Source organism: Aulostomus chinensis, chromosome 7 (assembly GCF_037954235.1).
Source record: "Aulostomus chinensis isolate RoL2024-O1b breed Wild chromosome 7, RoL_Achi_v1.0, whole genome shotgun sequence".
NCBI classification, from domain to species: domain Eukaryota; kingdom Metazoa; phylum Chordata; class Actinopteri; order Syngnathiformes; family Aulostomidae; genus Aulostomus; species Aulostomus chinensis.
The window spans coordinates 21,965,054-21,985,036 of record NC_141326.1 but is presented as its reverse complement, the minus strand read 5'-3'; the positions used below and the strand labels follow the sequence as shown (position 1 = coordinate 21,985,036).

Sequence of the window (19,983 nt, the reverse complement as noted above, 5' to 3'; positions counted from 1 at the left end):
TAGGCCGCTCTGTAATTGTTTGCTTGTTTGCTGATAAGCACTTTTTGTAAATTTTAAGAAAAGCGCCATGGTAACTAGTTTTATTGTAAAAAAAAAAAAAGTAATACATCCAAACAGTACAAAGCATCAGTTTAAATTAATATTTTTTGTTTTTTTTTGCATCACATGTATTTCAATAATTTTATTTTTTTTTTTAATTCTTACACCCTCCATAAACCAAAGGTCCCGTTTCAACCTAAATGTTCCAAATTTAGATCATAGCTGTTGTTTTCATCTGATAACTTCAAAACTGCTCTACAGGCACTCTCAGTCATATATTTTTGACTTCAAAACTGCAGCGAAAAGTCAACCATTTCTTACAGTTGTAACGCTACTTCCTGTGTTCGTTCGGGGGTTGCTGCCCGCCATGCTCACAATCCAGTTCACCAGTCCTAGTGATGAATTTGATGAGGCAATGGAGGAAGTCATAACAACAGTAAACTCCTTTTTTTATTGGTTCAGTCTGCAGACATGATGACACGTTTTACACAAGAAGCTTGACAGTGAATTGGCGTCCTGTCTAGACAAAACGTTCCGCTGGCGGTTCTGATTAACTGCAAACTGACCTCAACTGGACCGAACAACCATCTGAGTTTAACATATGTAAACTATTTCAGTCAATGTCAATCAACCGCTTCTTCTGTTTTTTTTTGAACACCCAGCTTTCCCCTCAAATGCCAGATCACCCCCATGTTGTCTGACTGTTCACATTTCATAGAGAAATAACAGTATTCTTTTAGGAAATAGTATCAAGCACATAAAGCTGCCTACACAGAAGAATCAAGAGATTTATGGCCCCCTGGTGGCCAAAGGAGAAACTAAAATCCTTCTCTTGTTCACATTCAGTAACACTGGCGGATGTTTCGAAGCCAGACTTGTCTCAACAGATGTGACATAACGCATCAGGCCAGTGGAATGTTGAGGGGCATTGTATGAAAGTAATGTGACAAATCAGCACAAGCTTGTGAGCACAGAGAAAACACAAGAATAATCTGACTATCATTAATCCTCCTGAGATGTTACACTTAATAAACTCAAGGGTGGGCATAATGCACCACCAAAAAAGATGAGCCAAAGATTACTTATTGGTTACCTCAGCGGCCTTTTTCTTAATGACACCACCCAAAATGCAAGACATGTATAATACAGTATGCATTTTTGCCAAGTTCTGGACATGTCGAATTTATATCGCCTTGTTAGAAGAAGTCATTATCAAAAAAAAAAAAAAAACTATACCTGCAACCTCTGAGAAGGTCTAAAATACAGAACCCAACAATTGTCTGACTTGGAGACTTGTGACTCAGCGCAGGAGAGTAGCTTGAGGATTTTTGTGCGTTTAGATCAAGATAATTCACTCAAGATGCATTTGAATCCTCCCACATACAGGAAGTGTCCCTTGGCAAAATGCTACTTCTGTCAAACAGGAACTTTCATCAAAAACGCAACCAGAGAAATAAAAATTAAATCGGACCTTCAAAACCTTGACGCACTTTTATCAGCTGCATGGTTTGAAACTTGGAAGGACCGCATTTGTGGGTTCGCATATTTCAGCCCATTATTAGGAATCCTTTACACCTCACGTCACCATTTTTCAGCCTGACACACTTTCAGAATTCAAATATATTTTGTCTACCTTTTCATCAGTTAAAAAATCCTTCAGCACACTCACGCTTGCATTGTGCAATTAATCCAAGACATTCGTTCCTGTCAGTGTAATGCTGTGAGACATCAAATCTAGAAACCGTGTTAACAGTGACCGAAAAAAAAACCCAACTTGATGTTCACTATGTAGGAATAAATGAATTTTGAGCCTACTGATGTTTTTTTTGTTGTTTTTTTATATGGTGCAGTACTAATCAGAAACAAGTGCCTACACAGACTTGTAGGGAAATGATGTTAAGACAAAATATATAAGACTCAAGGGGCTGGAAATAGCAAAACTAAAACAAAAAAGAAAACTATCCCAGCCTTTTTTGCTGACACATTTGTACAAACAATAAATCAGACTTTTTCCCCCCCTCAAATCACAACAAAAAAAGGTAAGACAGCTCCACGTTTTGCGCGCTGTGTCAACCTATCCAAGCCCTTGTGCTCAAAGGCCAATTCGCCACGGTGAGACTAAACTGGCGAGGTCTGGATTCTCTCCAGTAGCTGCCAACTTAACACCAGTTCAGCCTGACAATACAGCATTTATCTAAATGACAAATTCTCGACATTTCCTTAGGAATTATTTGTGACGATAATGATTTCAAATTTTAAAAAATCCTACCGTCACACAACAGTAAGTGCTGCGGGGTATGGCATGCAGAAATCCATTACCAACAAGAAGTGAACACTGAGGTTGATGTATTTGAGTGTATTATATAAAGGATGTCTTTATTCACCAGAATGGCTCTGAATGTAGGCTGGATTAGGATGACATTTACATTTTAAGTCAGATGTTCCTATTCCTGACATTTCAGTCGTGTGTTAAAATGATGCATCTTCTATTTATATCCTTTAATGTCATGGAAATACACCGGCATCTACTGTTACTGCAGCCTTTGATGGGCTTAATGTTTGTTTTTCCTCACCAAAACAAATGCAGATTGGAAAACGGTTTCCCATCCACAGGCCCCTGGTCAGCGTGGATAATAATGCACCAAAAACAATGGTCCTCCAGCATGACCGAGAAGTCAAGTTCACATGTTTAAGAAACTTTATGAGTAAACTGTAAAAAGCTCTGGAATACAAGGCGGATGGATGTATAGAGGTTCAATGTGACACATAGGAAGGTTAGTGCCATTATGCAGAGTGTAGAGGGATGACAAATTTGCACCCGAAAGGTGAATGGTACTTGATTCCCACTTCCTGGAACACCTGGCGAGGGATACCTATGTCACACAGGTAAACTCGGCCAGCCCCCTCTGCCAGGGGAAGGGGAAGGCAAAGGGAGAGGGACCACTTAGCCTCAACTGCCTGTCCCTGTCCACTAACAGGAGGATCCAAACTGAGCACAGGGGCCCGGTTCTGGTTAGCCCAGTCTGCAGCAGCTCGGTACCAAGGCTGATCCATCAGGAATGTGTTCTCATGGCAGTCCAGGCAGTTAATGATTAGGTCCACTGGAGTGTCTGGAAGGTCTGTACAGTCAAGAGAGAAAATGAGAACAATTCATATTACTTCTTGATCTACTTGGATGCAAACCTGTCAGAATTCTGACATCACAATCACAGCTGGTGTCAAAGTCAAAAGTACAGTAGCAAAGTAAGCTCTCACCTTTAATACTTGACACCTGTTTGCCCCCTGTCTTGTTAAAGAGAGTCAGCTCACTGGTGACCGAGTCAAGCATCTTGACGAAGTTGGGCAGGAACAGGATGACCTCAACCTCATGATTGGCCAGGTGACGACCACAGCTGATGCCCTGAGCCCCCTGAACGTGAGGGCCACACAGCAGTGCCACCGTGGGGCGCTGGTGTAAATTTTTTGGAGTGAATCTGGAAGAAAGAAAATGAAGAAACTGCATTCATACACCTTGTTTTTTTTTGTTTTTGTTTGTGCTTTTTTTAATGAATTTATATTAAGCATGTCAATGCTTGCATGGTGCTAGGATTATAAATTATCACTTGCATAAAGCTGATGTGCTGTATTTGGATCCTACTCCCTCACAGACAGCAAAAAACAACTTGAACCATCACTATGTTCCTACCTGTTGGGCCCACCCAGCAGTGTTAAGGCCATCTGACTGGCACACACTCCTGTCATCTCAAGTCGCCGCTCCAATGAGAGGCCATGACGCTCGGCAACAGACAACAGTCGCTTGTGTAGATCATAAGATATACTTGGCACAACAAGTCCTGAATCTGTACGGAATAAAAGTAAGTGTCGATATAATTTACCATCCTCCAAAAATCCTCTTTATTTCTTACATTCTTCTATGGCAACGAAAAACATACCAGTGCAGTATTCTTTGGCCCCAGGCTGTGGTACCATGATCTGTCTGTACACAATAGGTTTGCCCTCCAGGATGTTCTCATCATGACGATACCGAGAGGGTGTCTGCTCTTGTGGCGTCCCACGGGATCTAGCACCGTTACGCCGCTCTGATATGTCAATCTCTGAGAAAACTGCCGCTTTGTCAAAAAGAGCCAAGTTCCCTTCAAAATCAAAGTCTGTATCCAGGCCATCATCCACACCATCTCCGAAACACTCATCATCTCTGTGCTTCATCTGGCTGCTACCGTTTTTCACCCCATTCTTTTTTGGTGTGACTTGGTTTGCACCTCGGCTACTTGATGACCCTGAGAAAATACAAACAGATTTTAAATCTCTTCTTAAAAGCCAGGTATTAACAGGTTGCTAGGCTTTCTCGGGGATTCACTGGACTTACAAGAGTTATGTCTTCGTCGGAACGCCTTGGGCTGACCAGGAACATCCAAGTGACGGTCTCCATAGCTTTTGGAGCAGTGTTGAGGAGAATTTACTTTCTCCAGAGATCTGGGGTCACCCTTTGGGACTGCAACTGGTATACTGGTTACCTTTGCTGCAGAACTATTTCGTGTATTTCCATTTCTAATATCTAAAATCTTTAGTTCTTTTATATCAATGGCACTGTAGGAGGGAAAAAAGAATCCACTGTAATGTTCTATCAGGTCAATATAGATCCAGAAGAAACTTAGAAGAGAAACAATTTGAGTTTTACCTGAATGTGACCTCTGGAACAGGGCACTTGACTCCATTATGGAAAGGCTGTCTGAGAGAGATGGTTTGGCTGGACTGATCCACAGATGACACCTCTCCCTGATAGACTCCCAGTGTTGGTCCACAGTTAATTGACACCAGACTGCCCAACCAATCCGCTGCCATGTCTGATCAACATTATCAAATACAAGTTTTAGAATTGCCAGTTAGGATACTTCAGGTATATTAAACTACAATTTAAATTACAAGCCTACTTTAACCGGCATGACATTAAATATACCGACTGCACGATGCTAACGGGCACTGATATTAGCCGGCTAACGTTAGCTTAGACTATTTCAAACGTTAGCTGTTACTATGTAACATTGTGTTCTCATAGAAATGTTGGGTGATGAAAGGCGTGACAACGAAGTGGTATACCTTTTGGAGGTTAACACGAAGTTCAATCTTTTCGGGAACACAGACGAGTAAACTGTAAAGTTAAGTACTGAAAGAAAATTTGTTGCTCCCTCAAGTGTTAGCTCCTTCGATTCATTAGCTTCTTGAGTAGTGCAGACCTACAGCTGCGGCTAGCTAGCTACAGTTTTGTCCTGGATTACCCCTTCCGGCTTCCGGTAAAGGGCAATATCAAAATAAGAGATTGATTAGAGTAAACTGTAGCTGTGTCTTGAAAACTAAACCTTTTCCATACATTTGAGGAGCTAAATCTGACTTTAAAAAAATCTATAATTGATGTAGTTACCAAGTGTTTATATTCTATTTTGAGTCTTTTTTTATGCTCCCATGACCATCCATCCATTCCATCCATTCCATCCATTCCATCCATCTTCTCTGGTTGAACCTGTTTGGGAGGGGGGGGGGGGCTGGAGCCTATCCCAGCAGCCTTCAGGAGAGGCGAGGTTCACCCTGGACAGGTCACCAGTCCATCACAGGGCCAACACATATAGACAGACAACCATTCACAGCCACTCCAACGGTCAATTTAGAGTATTGATTAATCTAGTCTTCTCTTACATGTCTTTGGACTATGGGAGGAACCCACGCAGGCACAGGGAGAACATGCAAACTCCACACAGACAGATCCTGTGCTAGAATCCGGAACCTTCTTGCTGTGAGGTGACAGTGCTAACCACTGCACCACCGTGTCGCCTAATCACATGACAATTAAAGGGATAATTTGGATGAGCAATTTTTTGCTTGAAGGATTGAGCAGCTGTGCCTCTCAGAAATTCTGTGACAGGCTTTGGCAAAGAGACGACTGTGGATCCAGTCAAAGGCATGCAGTATTTCACACTAAGCCCTAAATTATTTGGACTCTTATTTTGATATAATATTATCTGACATAATTTAGATCAACCTTGGATCACATGACTGCCTATGTCTGATGTTAAAATCAAGTCCTGAAACGCCCAAGTTCATATTATGATACAAATTCTTTTTTTTTTAAATCTGCCTGTGCCTAAATATGTTCAGTCATGACACATTCACCGTCATAAACACAAAATCAGAGGAGGGCTATTATTATTATTAAGGAGATGATCTAAATGTCAGCAAACAGCCACACAGCACACAGTTAGATCATGAGGAGACAAGGAGCTATGACACACCCACCAAACAAAGTTTTGTGTACACTGGTGGCCATGGATACCCAGATCAGATGCTGTTCTCGAGAAACATTGCAATCAAAGCTTTGGGGCTCAAGAGAGGAACAATTGTCCCTGGACTGCACAGGAGAGGGTTCCTGCAGCAAGGTAGCAGAATTAATGCAGACTTTAAGTCTTTACATGTGTTGAGCTTCTTTTCGTATTTGTGATACATTGCAATTACTTTCTTCTTCTTCTTTGTTGGTACAGAAAAAAAGGTGCTCCATAAAACTGCTTACATTTTAACAGTATTTACACAGTGTAATAAACACACTGTGTAAAGGTAGTTGTTGACCATCTAACAAGCAGTGGAAAATGATCTAGAAATAGTCCCATGTGTCAAAAATGGCACCGTCGTGTGGAAATATATCCCCAATGATGAGATGAGGACTGTAGCCTCTCCCATCCAAAGGGAAGTCATGGCTTAAACTGAGACACTATAAGACGTCTAAATCCTAGCGCAGTAGCTGAAGTCAATTTATCTGTCACAGACGTGGATATGTGGAACCCCAAATCTCGCTTCAGAACACAGGTGAGACGCAGCGCACTTTTTTGTGTGTGGTGGTAGAACACTTTCAACATTGTGTACTTCCTTTAATTGTTTTCCATTCAAAGACCTCTGCATGGTGTGATACAGCATCTGTCTCAGGGTCAGGATTTCTGTCCAAATTCGGCACAAGGTGAGGGTAAAATTGTACATTTTACATGGATATTTATGCAAGATATGAATTAATTTATCTGTTTAATCAGCATCTTTTCAAAAATAATCGTGGTTGCGTTTTTGCACATCTGGCAGTATAAGTGGATTCAGCGAGAATGACCCACCTCTGAGGAGATGGCGGTCTCTGTCCCATCTTGCGTCCGAGGATGCTTCACAATCCTTTCTGGGGCCTGGATTGCGGGTTGCTCAAAGACGAGCAGAGCTCTTGAACTGGTTGCAGGATGCTCACGAACATCTGGACACTCATCTGGACTTGTTGGGGTCCAGAGACACACAGCTTGGCTACAAAATGACTCCTGCACAGCTGCTTGACATGAAACATAAGGTAAGGGAGTTAAAATTAGCTCAATGGAAGCAAATACATCCACACATAAGCTGTAGTTTTTTGTTGTTTTTTTAAAGAGGAGCTGCTTTTGTAAGAAGACTGTGGAGTATGGTGTTGAATATATTCTAATGACACAACCTCCACTTATAAGCTAAACTGATGTGTTACAGCAGTGCGTCGAAGCTCTTCAGCAGAAGGAAATCACTGAGTTACCCCGATTTGAAAAAAGCCTCCATGACAAGTATAAACGCATCCACAGACGTGAAAGAAAATTTAAAATACCGGTACATAAAAATGACTGAAATGTCTCATGGGAGTTTTTCTCTCAAGGGTCCAACAGCTGAAAAAGGATTTGCTGCAAATGAGGTCTGCTCTAGACAGGGGAGACCAAGACCCACATGTTTCTAGCAGACAAAATCCCAGTTTTGCAGCAAATCAAGGTGACACAAATAGACGAGTGGTGAGTAAACTTTCTAAATCCCGAAAATACCATAGTGCTAAACAGACTTTATGATTATCAACACCTGCCGCCCAGAGAGCTCAGTTGAAGGGTAAAATCATAAATCCACGCAGCAGGATTCTGTTTGTAGGTTGTTTCAGCCTTGCTGTTTTCGTTACATTTTGTTCAATTTAAAGACGTTTGAGCTGCTGTTTGTTTCTGTGCCCCTGCAGGCACACAGGTCACAGTTGGATCAAATAGACCAGATGAATCAGATTCTCAGTCACATTGAACAGAACCATTCGGAAGTTCAAGGACAGCTGCATGAAGCCAACAACAGGATTAGCCAAGCATGTCTGGTCAGTCACTTCACATTCAATATGCATTCACAGTCATGGTATATAAAATCATGAAGAAATTCCCTCAGCAAGAAAATTGCTTTTCTAATTCTGCTCAGGAGAAGGCCTCGCTGTCCACTCAAGTGTTAAAGCTGGAGGACAATTTAAAAGAAGTCAAAGACTGTTTATCGAGAGCTCTCTCTGAAAAGAATCTCTTGATCCAGGTATCGCATAGCATCTAGAGACCGCCAAGATCAAACAGTCATATTGTAAGGTTCATGACAGTTTTATGAATATTATTGTACAGGAGAAATCAGACCTGCTGCAGAGATCCCAGCAGCTGAAGCAGCAACTGGAGCAGTTTCAACAAGTCTCTGGAAGCTTGGAGCTCCACAGAGATGGGCATCATATTCATAACAGCAAACACAATCAGGAAATTCTCTCGCTGAAAGACGAGACAAATGCTTTCAGAGAGGTGAGATCTTTACACTGAGATCATTTTGTCAGTGTTGAACTGTTTCTCTAATTAACGCTGGTGTGTTTTTTGGGCCAGATTAATGAAAAGCTGAAAAATGAGCTCAAAATGGTGAAACACAGCCTGGAGACAACACAATCTCAGCTACAGGAGCTAAAGTCAGAAAAAGTCAGCAATGCCACAAAGATCAAAGACCTGATGGCAGAACTCTCTCAGATGATCAGAGAGAAGGAGGAGCTCCTGAGTAAACTAAATGAAGCTGAACAAGAAGGGCTAACTGAGATGAAGGAAAAGCACAGACAGCTACGGTGGGCTTTGGTGATATTAAGAAATGTTCTTGTTATTGTTGGATACTCAAAATGCTATTCCCCTTCTGAAACATGTCTTGCGTTTCCCCAGGGAGTCATTGGAGGCTATAACATTAGAAAAACAGGAACTGCAGGATCAGTATCTATGTCTAGAGAATGAGGTCCTTAAGACAAAGGAAAAGCTGCACCGACAAGAGGAAGAGCATCAGAGAAGAGAAGCAGTGAGAGTCCAGAACATCGAGGAGCTGAAAGCTGTAGCTAAACACTGGACGGAGAAATGGCAAAAAACTGCTTCGACTCTGCGGTCCACTCAAGAGGAGCTGGAGGAACTAAAGAATGACAAAGTAAAAGCACTACTTCTCGTCTCAACACTACTGATCAAAATCTATTATGACCAGCTCCAAGTGGCACAAGTGTACATGGCACCTGAGACTGTAAATAAAAACACGCTCGGAAGGATAAGTTATATATAAATCACCCAATCAAAACTGCTGCCTATTTTTCCAGTCTCTCCACAAAAGCACACAACTACCAGAACAAAGTTAATGTATCCCTGAAAAGTAAAAGACTTAATAACTATTTCTTAATCTTGTTCTTTTTTCAATCAGAAGAAATCAGATTCGCTGCTGAGGGTTGAGCTTGAAGTATGCAAACAGGAGCTGGAGCTGCAGAGAAGCAGGAGTCAGAAGTTGTGTCACAGACATGAGGATGAAGGTGAATGTGAATGTTCAACAGGCATCAACAAGCATCAATATCTAGTTTGAACTCGCTGTGACCTCGCATTTTTCAGGTGGTGAATCGGTGTCAGCTCAGGACAAGGAGACAATAACAGAGTGAGTGGATTTTGATGAGATTTTCATCTCAAAATGCACTATTAGAAAATGATGGAAATGAAATTCCGTAATCTGTCTCTTCGTGTTATGATGCTTCCTGTTTTGTTTTTTTGTTGTTTTTTTTTTGTTTTTTGTTTTGGTTTAGCCTCAGCATGACACCACAGACTGAATCGTCTTTCTCATTAGAGCCGGCATCAGTTTCTCACTTCAGCCTCAACAAAACCTGTCAGGTAACCACGAACCTCTTCTTCTCCTGAGCTGCATGTCACCATACTGTGTTTAAAAAAACAGCTTATAGAAAAGGAATATAAACTATGTAAAGGTGGCTTTTTTGTATATTCATTTCACTGATGTTTGTGTAACCTAATTATGAATAAATTCTAGTAGGCGGAGCACAGAGCGTTTTCATGAATAGGAATGTCTACAAATATGTTAAATGGCTGAAGAACAAGCTGGAAGACAGAGAGGGAATTGACAGAAAAGTCAGTTTTTTGATCCATACAATGATAAATGAATAGGAAAACTATAAATGAATATGAGAGATTATTTTTTAGCTCTGAAGAATCTAGAAAGGCAGAGAGAGAAAGAGAAGACTTTCAGCTCTGGAGCTCCATGTGCTGTCAGTCGAAGAGATGCTCAGTTGTTCTGCACATGCTGAGTGAAAAAACAATCAGCATAAATCACTTCTTTATTTCTCTTTTTCATAACCGCTGGTGGAAAAGGCCTCCAGAGATGAGAAGAGGGTCCAAACTGATTTTTGGACCGCTGACACGCCACCAGCCCAGCTACAAGGTAAGAGCCTGCTGAGGATAATATCCTCCTCACTGGCTGAGCACTGAAACCACCTCCTCATCTGGTTTCAGATAATAAGAGAAGGGCGAACATGCTGCAACAGGAGAAAGCGCTGGTAGAACGGAAGCTGGCGTGCTCGGTAAAGTTCATTAAAAGGACACAAATGAAGGTTCCTCACATGAATGTTGACTTACAGTGACAGACATCTTGTCTGCAGGTTGATAGCCCATCTGTGGCAGGAAGGAAGGAAAAAACTGATAACGTAGAGGAGGATCAGCAGAGGAAGAGGGTCACTGGGCAGGTAAATGTTGTTGAACACCAGCACGGCTTCAATAAAGCATTCATCATTTATACTAAACAGTGATAGAAAAGGCTTTTTATTTTTATTACTGTACAAGTATGTTGAATTAACAGGAACAGTGTACATTACCACAAGTATCCCTGTTTTAGTTAAGAAGCTTATTTAAGGGAAAGAATACGGAAACAACTAACAAGAAGTTATCAGCAGCTCATTTTACAGCTCCAATTTGCATCAGGCAATATAAAACTTCAGAGTTTCAATGAAAAGCCTTAAAGTGGAATTCGTGTTCACATTAGTCTTCGATTACTCTTTATGCAAATTAGCAAAAATACATATAGTCACAGACTTATGTGCCTTAGGAGTCCTTTTATGCATCACTTTGAACCTAATTTGAATTTGACATTTACAGTCAACAGGACATGGTGCTATTCCAAAAAAATTTTTTTTGCTCATAATTACAACGCCACTTTCCGGCAAATTTGAGATTTAATTAAACACAAAATTTTCAGTTATTGCAACATATCTCGTGGTTTTAATTCATCCCAGCTCACAGCAATTGGAGCGATTGCAGCAGAAAAATACATATAAACCCAAACAAATTCAACAGAGTGCTACTCTGCGTGGGTTGAAAAATGGATTCCACCGAAAGCCATGAATATGTGGGGTTTTTTTCTGCTCAGAATTCAGTGGACAGGGTTTGCTGGGGAGGTTTGACACCAGTGTATGAAGAGGATGAAGAAAACTACAATTGGACAGACAGTGACGAAGGGGAGCAAGCAGAAGAGGCTGAGAGAAACGTCCAGAACCAGGTTGTAAGCACTGTAAATGGGTGAATTATGCAGTCACTCCTAAGCACTACATACATGGAGTAGGTGTCTAATGCATTCAAATGTACCCCTGCAACACTAAACCTCTACCAGCATATTCAAGCCAGGAACCCCAGATAAAACTGTCACCACTGGAAAGATCATCGTCACTTATCTGACTGCATGCACTGATACTGCATGAATAATGTATGGACATCTGCTGCTGATGCAAATTAATGTTATTAATGGCACAATCACAGAACCTAGATTATATCATGATTATATCTGTGGCTCATAAACACTTACGTGCAGACAGCTCTAATCCCAGCTTCTGCTCGGATCAAAGTGCATATAGTAAACTCGGAGGGGTGTCAGCCTGGCTGCATAAACATTTACATACCATCTGAAACGTAGTCCAGCTGTAATCTCACATACGGCCCTTTCTGCTCAGGAAATAATCGGATTTGAAGCCGAGAAATGAAGGCTGTGACGTCTCCATAGGAGGATAGAAAAGAGCTTCATTTTATCGCCGTCTGATAGTGACGGTCTGTGACTAACATCTATGAAAAAGTGTGCTAAATTCATTCGAGGGGTGAAACATCCCAATAAATTGATGATGATTATATTTAAGAAATTACAAATTCAACTTTCGGAGAATTCGAGTCAGTCAGTGGTAGTAGTAGCCAGTGTTTAACAGGAAATATCACAAGAATAAACCAGTCTTGTGTGCTCTAATATTCCAAAAGTCATTTGACGCTGGAGAAAGGACACAGAAATAAACAAGGAAGCATTCAACAAAGAGCAAATAAATAGGCCTGAAGGAGAAACTATGAAGATGTATCAGAAAGCTGAAATAATTCTTTCCTCTGTCAGATGTCAGCTTTGAGTGCAGAAATCAACAATTTGAAGGCAAAATATGCAGGTGAATTTGTGCTTTAGTGGATGCAACGAGTAGTACAGGTGTGTGCTGTTGTGTTTTGAGTTTGGAGGCTGTGGGAAGACTTTCGGCCATGGATGTATCCACTGATGATACCTTTCTGTCCTTAACTGAAGTGTACAATATTTGGAAAAATAATTTAATTATTATGATTGATAATCTGAGTGGATACTTCTCTGGTGTGAATTTGATTTGGCTTCTGCATAACTTGGCTTGCCATCTTCTGCACGTGTAGAACAGTAAATAGATCTGAAACGTTAAATATGAATAGTTGTTTAAGTTATTTTCCCCCCTTCCTTTTTTTCCCCCAAAGCCATAAATTTCAAACAGTCCGCACAGGATTCAGCTGCTAGACACGTATGTGACAAGTGGTCCGATGTTGGAGTGGAGGGTCTGCAGCACCGAAGGCCACCATCGCTCTATCCTGACGGAGTATTCATGGCAGAGTGTGTAAATATTTGTTCCAGTGATGAAGAAGAAGAAGAGGAGGAAGATTGGTCTTTATGCCAGCATTGTTGACTCTTCTGCAATCTTGAAGTCAGGCGGGGAGCTGTGTCAGTCTACGCTGTTGCTTTGATATGAATTAATAAGAATCACATGGCTTTTTAAAGCTCATATTAAATGTACTAACTCATTCCCATCTACAAGACCAAGTCTTCTGATGAATTGATACTGGTGGGTGCTCTGTCACTGAAACTTAAAGGAGTTTAACGGTTTTGTGTGTCAGTGCAACAGAAAGCTATTGGAAGGATTTCACAGATGATGTAAAAGATATCAGCCAGAAATAAAGTGTTTTATTTAGATGATATTGTTCATCATTTTTACATTCAGAACATCCCAATCAGTTATTAAAGCTTCGGGAATGTGTGACATTTCAGATCTTTATGAGTGTAAGAATACACCGCGTTAGAATCTCTTGGTATTGATCATGTTGTTTCATTTTTAATGTCCATCTTCATTCATCTTCTTCCGCTTATCCTGTTGAGGGTCGCGGGGGGGCTGGAGCCTATCCCAGCGTCTATGGGTGAGAGGCGTGGTTCACCCTGGACAGGTTGCCAGTCCATCACAGGACCAACACATGTAGACAGACAACCATTCACACTCACAGTCACACCTACGGTCAATTTAGAGTATCAATCAGCCTCGTCCCCTCTTGATGTCTTTGGACTGTGGGAGGAAGCTGGAGTACCAGAGAGAACCCACGCAGGAACAGGGAGAACATGGAGACTCCACACAGAAAGATCCTGTGCCCGAGCTGGGACTCGAACCCGGAACCTTCTTGCTATGAGGTGACAGTGGTAACCACTGCACCATGTGCCGCCTCCATTTTAAATGTATATTATATAATTGTATATATTTCTTTTCTTCTGTGTAACAGGAGGAAAGTTTTAGGACATGACAAGAAAAAAATGAGGAAGAATGTCAAGATTTTTGTTCAAATACATTTTCTAGAATAAATTCAACTCATCTCATCCATCAGTCTAGACCTATTATATTCAGAAAGTGTAGAGAAAATGTTTCCTGTGATTTGGGCCAAAAGAATAATTGAAATGAAAACTTTTGCTTGACTCGATGCCTGACATCTCAGCTCAATTCTAGACATTCAGATTAAATAAACAACCTCCCCCCCTATTTTGTCTTAATTTTTTTCTTATCCATGCATCCCATACTCTAACTTGATTTGTTTTGCAGAATTGCTCGACAGGCTCACTGTAGATTTTCAGTGTTCCTATGCAAAGTTAGTAATATACATTAGTCGTAAATTATTCCACAAATCACCTTTTGTAAACTAAACAGTACTTTCCCTTCACATATAAGGCCAGTTATTTTGATTTACAAGCTCAGCACTTTGTGCACTTCATGGCAAAGCTGCCCTTTAACAGTCCAGTTTGTCCACAGGCCAAAATGTTCTCCAAGTCTGTGTCTTCATGGAGGCTCCGGTTGAACCGTGTGCCAGCGTGTCTGCTCCACCTGCAGGCTGCACATGTCCCTCCAGTGAGCTCGTCCTGCATCTGCAGCCCCTGCTCCAACGAGGACCCGACCGAGAACCTTTCCTTCTGAATGCACCTGATTCAGTCACATAAGAAAGTTGAATTAAGCCACATTATTTTGGAGGACTTGTCACATACAAATGATGTATCTGTTTCTCACCTGTATGATGATGAACTCCAACATGAGAGGCAGCTGACTGATGTCTCCTGGAGGCAGGTCAAACAGGAAGGAAGAGTTCCACACTGTTGTCGAGCCTCCTTTGGTTTCTCTGCTGCTGATCACGTCGCCGTCATGGTGCACATTTATCACCACCTGGTAAGCTGGACACAGGCACATAACCTTTAGAATAGCTGGATAAATATTATAATCCAACAGCGTAAAATGGGGAATTCCCATGGGATGTTCATTGGAGAAGACAAGCTCCTTCACTGTTCCTTGGAACTACACGAGAGATCTCAAATTCAAATTTGGTCCTCAGTTGAACTGACATCCCACAGAGCCAAAAATAACTTTTTCTTCATTTCAGGGATTAAGCATTTTTCTTTTTAGCAGCTGTTGAAACCACAGTTGCATGCAAGGTTTGTCTGTCGTTTAGATGCTACGGATCTAAAACAAACACACACACACACACACACACACACACGCACGCGCGCGCACACACACACATACACACACGCACGCACGCGCGCACGCACACACACACACACACACACGCGCACACACACACACATTGCTTTCCACTGGTGTTTCCCTATCTGTTTTCATTGTAATTGAATTCTGTCCAGTCTACATTGCCCAAATATCCATTACAAAATAATCTCAGAATCCGATGTACAGATTACATCCCTTAGTCAGTTTATGTGACATACTGTACATGACACAGAGATCATAAAATCTAATGGCTGTGTATGCTTGTCTGCAATGCAAATAATGCCTAGACAGACTAATGCAAATAAAGATTAGATCTCTCAGTTCAGAGATCCCAGAGGAGATTGGAACCTTTTCCTGAGGATTGTGAATAGTGGAGGATTAAACCACAATGTCATTAAAAAAAAAAGGATGATCTTCTGCATTCGGGTAAGACATCCTTTAATCTCCTCAACATTAAAAGCAAACATAGGGAATTATTGTACCTCTGCCCCTGAAAGGTAAAAGTTAGTTCTGTCGGTGCAGTTTACATAATGTAATGTGTGATGTCTTTATGGGGAAGCAAATGTATATTTTCAAGTAGACAGATGGTGGTAAATGCTGGTGCTACCTGCTGTTGCTGATGTGTGGATGAGGTTTTCCAGGTTATCTGCTCTGAGGACCGTTGCTTTGATTTGATGTGTCAAGGTCTGATAGTGAAGCAAAATGAAGATCTGCGGAGGACAGCTAAGCCCTTTTCTCATCTGTGCATGCTGGGAGATCAGAGTCTGCATTCAAAGGGCAAAAGTTCAAAGAGCAGAGAGAGAAACATGAACCAGGAGGAAATGAAACAGGAGCTGCTCACTATATTGTACATTCACATTCATTAAAGTGTATACCACGTGTCCCTAAACAAGACAGCAAAAACAAAAATCTATAAATAAGACAGTGATAGAAAGGTCATGAATTAGGCTCAAGATTTTCTGCATGTTTCAGAGGATCATTTTAAATCATCATTCTAAATCATGTTTTGCGTATTGAAATGTAAATTTAAGACGCGTGTATGTGAGAATGATTGTGTTACATCACAACAGTGGGAGATATCTTATGTCCAGCAGTCAAACACTTGAAATCAAATATATCTACTGGATATTTCCAATTAGGGATTTTAAGTTAGGCTTGAATCATATTATTTGACTGTTATGCAGGAAAATCCAATCTATCTAAAAATTATTATCTAAACTGTTTTAAACATTATTCACGTGTCTGAAAATAATTTTTACTCATTGAAAGGATAGTTGAAGGAAGCTCAGAAGAAGTTTTTTGGTCTACAGAACCCAGCAACAGCTTTTCCTGCACTCCAGCAGTGTTTTGTGGATGAAAAAAACCCTTCATCCAACCTTCCATTGACACAAGGGTGAGTAGATAACGACTGAATTGTCATTTCTAGGTGAACTACCACTTTGAACCATGCCTGCTCAGATGGTGTGATATTATTTCAGTAGACCGGTACCTTTTTTAGCTCTTTGGTAAAGTGAAATGCATGGCCTGTATTCCAGTCTTGTCCTCCACATTGGGCCTCCAGTTCCCCCAGCAAGGTGCCTCTCTGGCTGGCTTGATCTTGAGAATATACAGCTATTCTGAGCGAGCACCTCTGGACCTCCTTCACAGACCTCACTTTCAAAACCAGCAGCCGGCCATGCTGCTCAGTGTTGAAGCTGCTCTGGACAGAAAATTGTATTGGACAGGGGTACAGAGGTGGAAGGCTGCCCAGCAAAGACACATCCTCCAGTGTGTGGGATGTCCCAGTGAGGCTGATGACAGTGACTGCCAGGGTTTGCTGCTCTTGAGAGAAGGCCATCGTGAAATGGAGGCAGGGTGTTGGTGATGTTGGCTGATTGCAGCTGGCACTGGAACCACATTTCAGTGGAACCAGTGGGATTGGTTCTTCAGGCATAGAGGGAGAAACAGCACTGGGGCTAGTGAGTCTGCTGTGTTCATTACTATCTCCAGTCACAGAGCCATGTCTCTGCAGAGCCCTGTATGTTTTGGCCAACAGTCCCAGTTTGGGAAATGAAGACAGGGAGCCATGACTGGGATCTATGGGTTTATAGATGGGTGACATCAGTGGTGGTGTGCTGAGCCGGCGCAAGGAAAAATATGACTTTGGCTGCTCTTTTTGCTCAGAGGCTGTATGAGCTTGATGAGAGAACGGTAAAGAGCTAAATTCACCCTCTGAAGGGGCAGGACTAGTGAATGTAGATGGATACTCCAGTGTATCTCCATCCAGCACCTCATACTGCTGCCTGGAAGCTATTGTTGCTGCTGAGGGTGGAGGGCTCTGGCCTAATGTGGATTCAGCTGGAGTTGATGCTGAAGTTTCTTTGTCTTTTACTTGACAAATCTGACTTTTCCACCAGCACAGAATACATCCCAGGAGCAAACACAGGCAAAAGATGATCAGTCCAACCAACAGAAGAATTTGGAGATGAACTGTAGACACAAGAGAGGACAACAAGACAAATTAGCTGTAATTACTTGTGCTAATCCTCATGTAACCCATAGATTGCACAAAAGCATGAAATATAGACCCATGGGACTAATAATAGAGGGAATCAAGACCTTACCTTCCAGTTGTTTGGTGAAGACAACCTGCACAAGAAGCCAGAAGAAGAGTATGACCATGATGCCCTCGATCATACCCTTACAGCAGAAGAGCAGCACCGACTGCCAGAGAGGCTGACCTGGGTACTCGTCATCATAATAGGGCATGGTGACCAAAATAGCCTTAAGATCTTAACAAGCCTGTTTCAACAAAAAGTCAGATACACACAGAAGTCCCATTCAAGAAGATTATTAGCTTGACTGAGAATGAGTTATCCCCCCCAACTATGGATCCATCAAAGCTGGGGGCTTGCTTCAGATATGTGAGGTCACAAAGGCACAAAAACATTAACATCTTGTAAAGTTTGCAACGCAACGTGGAGGTCAAAGTCACAAACAAAATAACCACACTTACATATAACAGAATAACCCCAGATTCTGTTAAAAGGAAAAAAATGTCCCATATAGCAATATCATTGCATGTGTCTCCTCCTACTAAATGCTAGAAAACAAATCCGTCATTCTAACGTTCCCCTGGTGTTGTCCTGGGATAGTGATTTCCTCATCTGCAGAGTGATTTGACCAGTATTATCTCTCTGGAGGGTGGGGTTTGTGAGTGGAGAATTCCATCTCGTAATACCTCTCATTGTGCCTTTAGCATCTTTCCTCTGCTAGTGTTCCAGATGCCAATCCAGCAGTGTCACCATAGAATAACCATCCCAACAGTAAATCCTGCAATCCATCCCGACCTCATCCCCTGACCCGGGGCACTCCTCTCCATTAGTATAGCCACCGTCATAGGTCAGAAGAATTAACTCTCACTACACCCTCCATCTGTATTTTCTCCACACACGCATATATATATATATATATATATATATATATAAAATTTGATTTTTTCAACTCAGTTACTGGGATGTGGCATGGAATGAAAAAGCAAAATAAGGATTGTAAGGAGTGTAATAAAAAGAGGAAAGAAACACACTTTGGTTATAAATTTTCCTGTTTATTGTTGTTTAAAATCATTACTGAGGTGTCACTTTCATAATTCAATGGGAAAAATGAAAAATTTGCAGGGTTATGGATGCATCGGGCCCTTGATCTTGAATTGGCCCCCGTGTTGTATTCAGAGGAGGAAATACTGCCCTCCTCTGGCCATGGATGTTTATGTACATAGTCTTTCAACAGGAGTATCTCTAAACCTGATTTGTACAACATAATGTTGAACACGCGGGTTGTTTTGGTGGATGTTATCATTTGAACAGGGATCAGACTCTTCACCATCTTGGAAAACACGTGTTCCAAGTTGTTGTTGAGTAATCTAGACCAGCAGGCTGAGACCGTGTGGCCTCCCATCTAAAAAAGTGCATTTCTTAGTTACCGACTCTGGGAAAGAGCGGAAAATCATATAATTCAACAAAACTACCTCAGAACTATTGATGATACACAATTCCGACTCTTCTATGAGACGTGATATTTTTCATTCCAGTTCTTTGAGGCTTATTTGACTGCCTCTTTTCCAGATTACTGGGACATGAAATGGACGTTGCACCTTTTACACCGACAGTTTGATACTCTTTACATCAACTCGTTGTCCAGTACATGTCATCCTGCACTTTGCTTTTCTGGCCTTCATTGGGCCCTGAGGAGACAGGAATATTCGTAGCCTCAATGGGAAATGTCCTCTTTTCTCCATGTAATCTCCCGTCACTTAAATAACCGCTGAAGTGGTCCTGTTCTCCAGACTGTCAAGGTTTCCTCAGTTTGGCAGGACATCTTTCTCTGCTCCTGCGCCTGGACATGGAAGACCCTTCAAAACACACAACAGCGCAACTTTTGGCATTTCTGAGAGAGTTTGAGGGTCTGATCAGCTAATAAAATAAACTAGACCTTAAATGAGGTATGTGCTATATTTTGCATTTGTCCCATGCCCGTTTTTATCTCGCAATGGCGGGTTATCTTGAACAAGTCTTCCCTGAACGAGCTTTTGATCTCAAGGGACTTCCTAGTTAAATCTAAAATAACCCTCAGCTGAAAGCTCAGAAACAGCAAGACCCTCACTCGATGTCCGACAAAAATCCTTTCTTCTAACCCACAAAATACTTTTCCATACTTTCAAAACAACA

The 19,983-nt window shown here is 41.5% G+C and overlaps 3 protein-coding genes across 5 annotated transcripts; 1 reads left to right on the top strand and 2 right to left on the bottom strand.

The window, feature by feature from the left end:
* Positions 1–288: 288 nt before the first annotated feature.
* edc3 (enhancer of mRNA decapping 3 homolog (S. cerevisiae)) lies at positions 289–5,323 on the bottom strand. The gene is made up of 7 exons (XM_086209285.1): positions 5,137–5,323; positions 4,718–4,883; positions 4,406–4,626; positions 3,972–4,316; positions 3,725–3,878; positions 3,295–3,512; positions 289–3,158 (listed from the first exon to the last, which is right to left on the bottom strand). The coding sequence occupies exons 2-7, from the start codon at positions 4,879–4,881 to the stop codon at positions 2,824–2,826; spliced, it is 1,437 nt and encodes a 478-aa protein (XP_086065411.1). The 5' UTR covers positions 4,882–4,883; positions 5,137–5,323; the 3' UTR covers positions 289–2,823.
* Positions 5,324–6,462: 1,139 nt separating this feature from the next.
* LOC147259076 (uncharacterized) lies at positions 6,463–13,410 on the top strand. 3 transcript variants are annotated; one of them, XM_086209281.1, is made up of 18 exons: positions 6,463–6,891; positions 6,975–7,039; positions 7,156–7,405; positions 7,576–7,646; positions 7,736–7,865; positions 8,078–8,203; positions 8,302–8,406; positions 8,490–8,657; positions 8,736–8,965; positions 9,057–9,309; positions 9,574–9,679; positions 9,756–9,798; positions 9,944–10,028; positions 10,521–10,590; positions 10,662–10,729; positions 10,808–10,891; positions 11,572–11,700; positions 12,948–13,410. In XM_086209281.1, exons 1-18 carry the CDS (start codon positions 6,859–6,861, stop codon positions 12,951–12,953), a joined length of 2,022 nt encoding a protein of 673 aa, XP_086065407.1. In that variant the 5' UTR covers positions 6,463–6,858; the 3' UTR covers positions 12,954–13,410. The 3 variants fall into 3 exon arrangements, with proteins under 3 accessions (XP_086065407.1, XP_086065406.1, XP_086065405.1); XM_086209280.1 differs by having other exon boundaries at positions 9,577–9,679; positions 11,572–13,410; XM_086209279.1 differs by having other exon boundaries at positions 11,572–13,410.
* A 7-nt stretch (positions 13,411–13,417) lies between these two features.
* On the bottom strand, positions 13,418–18,395 carry syt18b (synaptotagmin XVIIIb). Its single transcript, XM_086209284.1, has 6 exons — positions 18,273–18,395; positions 17,881–18,058; positions 16,767–17,746; positions 15,885–16,041; positions 14,786–14,946; positions 13,418–14,701 (listed from the first exon to the last, which is right to left on the bottom strand). Exons 2-6 carry the CDS (start codon positions 18,023–18,025, stop codon positions 14,561–14,563), a joined length of 1,584 nt encoding a protein of 527 aa, XP_086065410.1. The 5' UTR covers positions 18,026–18,058; positions 18,273–18,395; the 3' UTR covers positions 13,418–14,560.
* Positions 18,396–19,983: the final 1,588 nt, after the last annotated feature.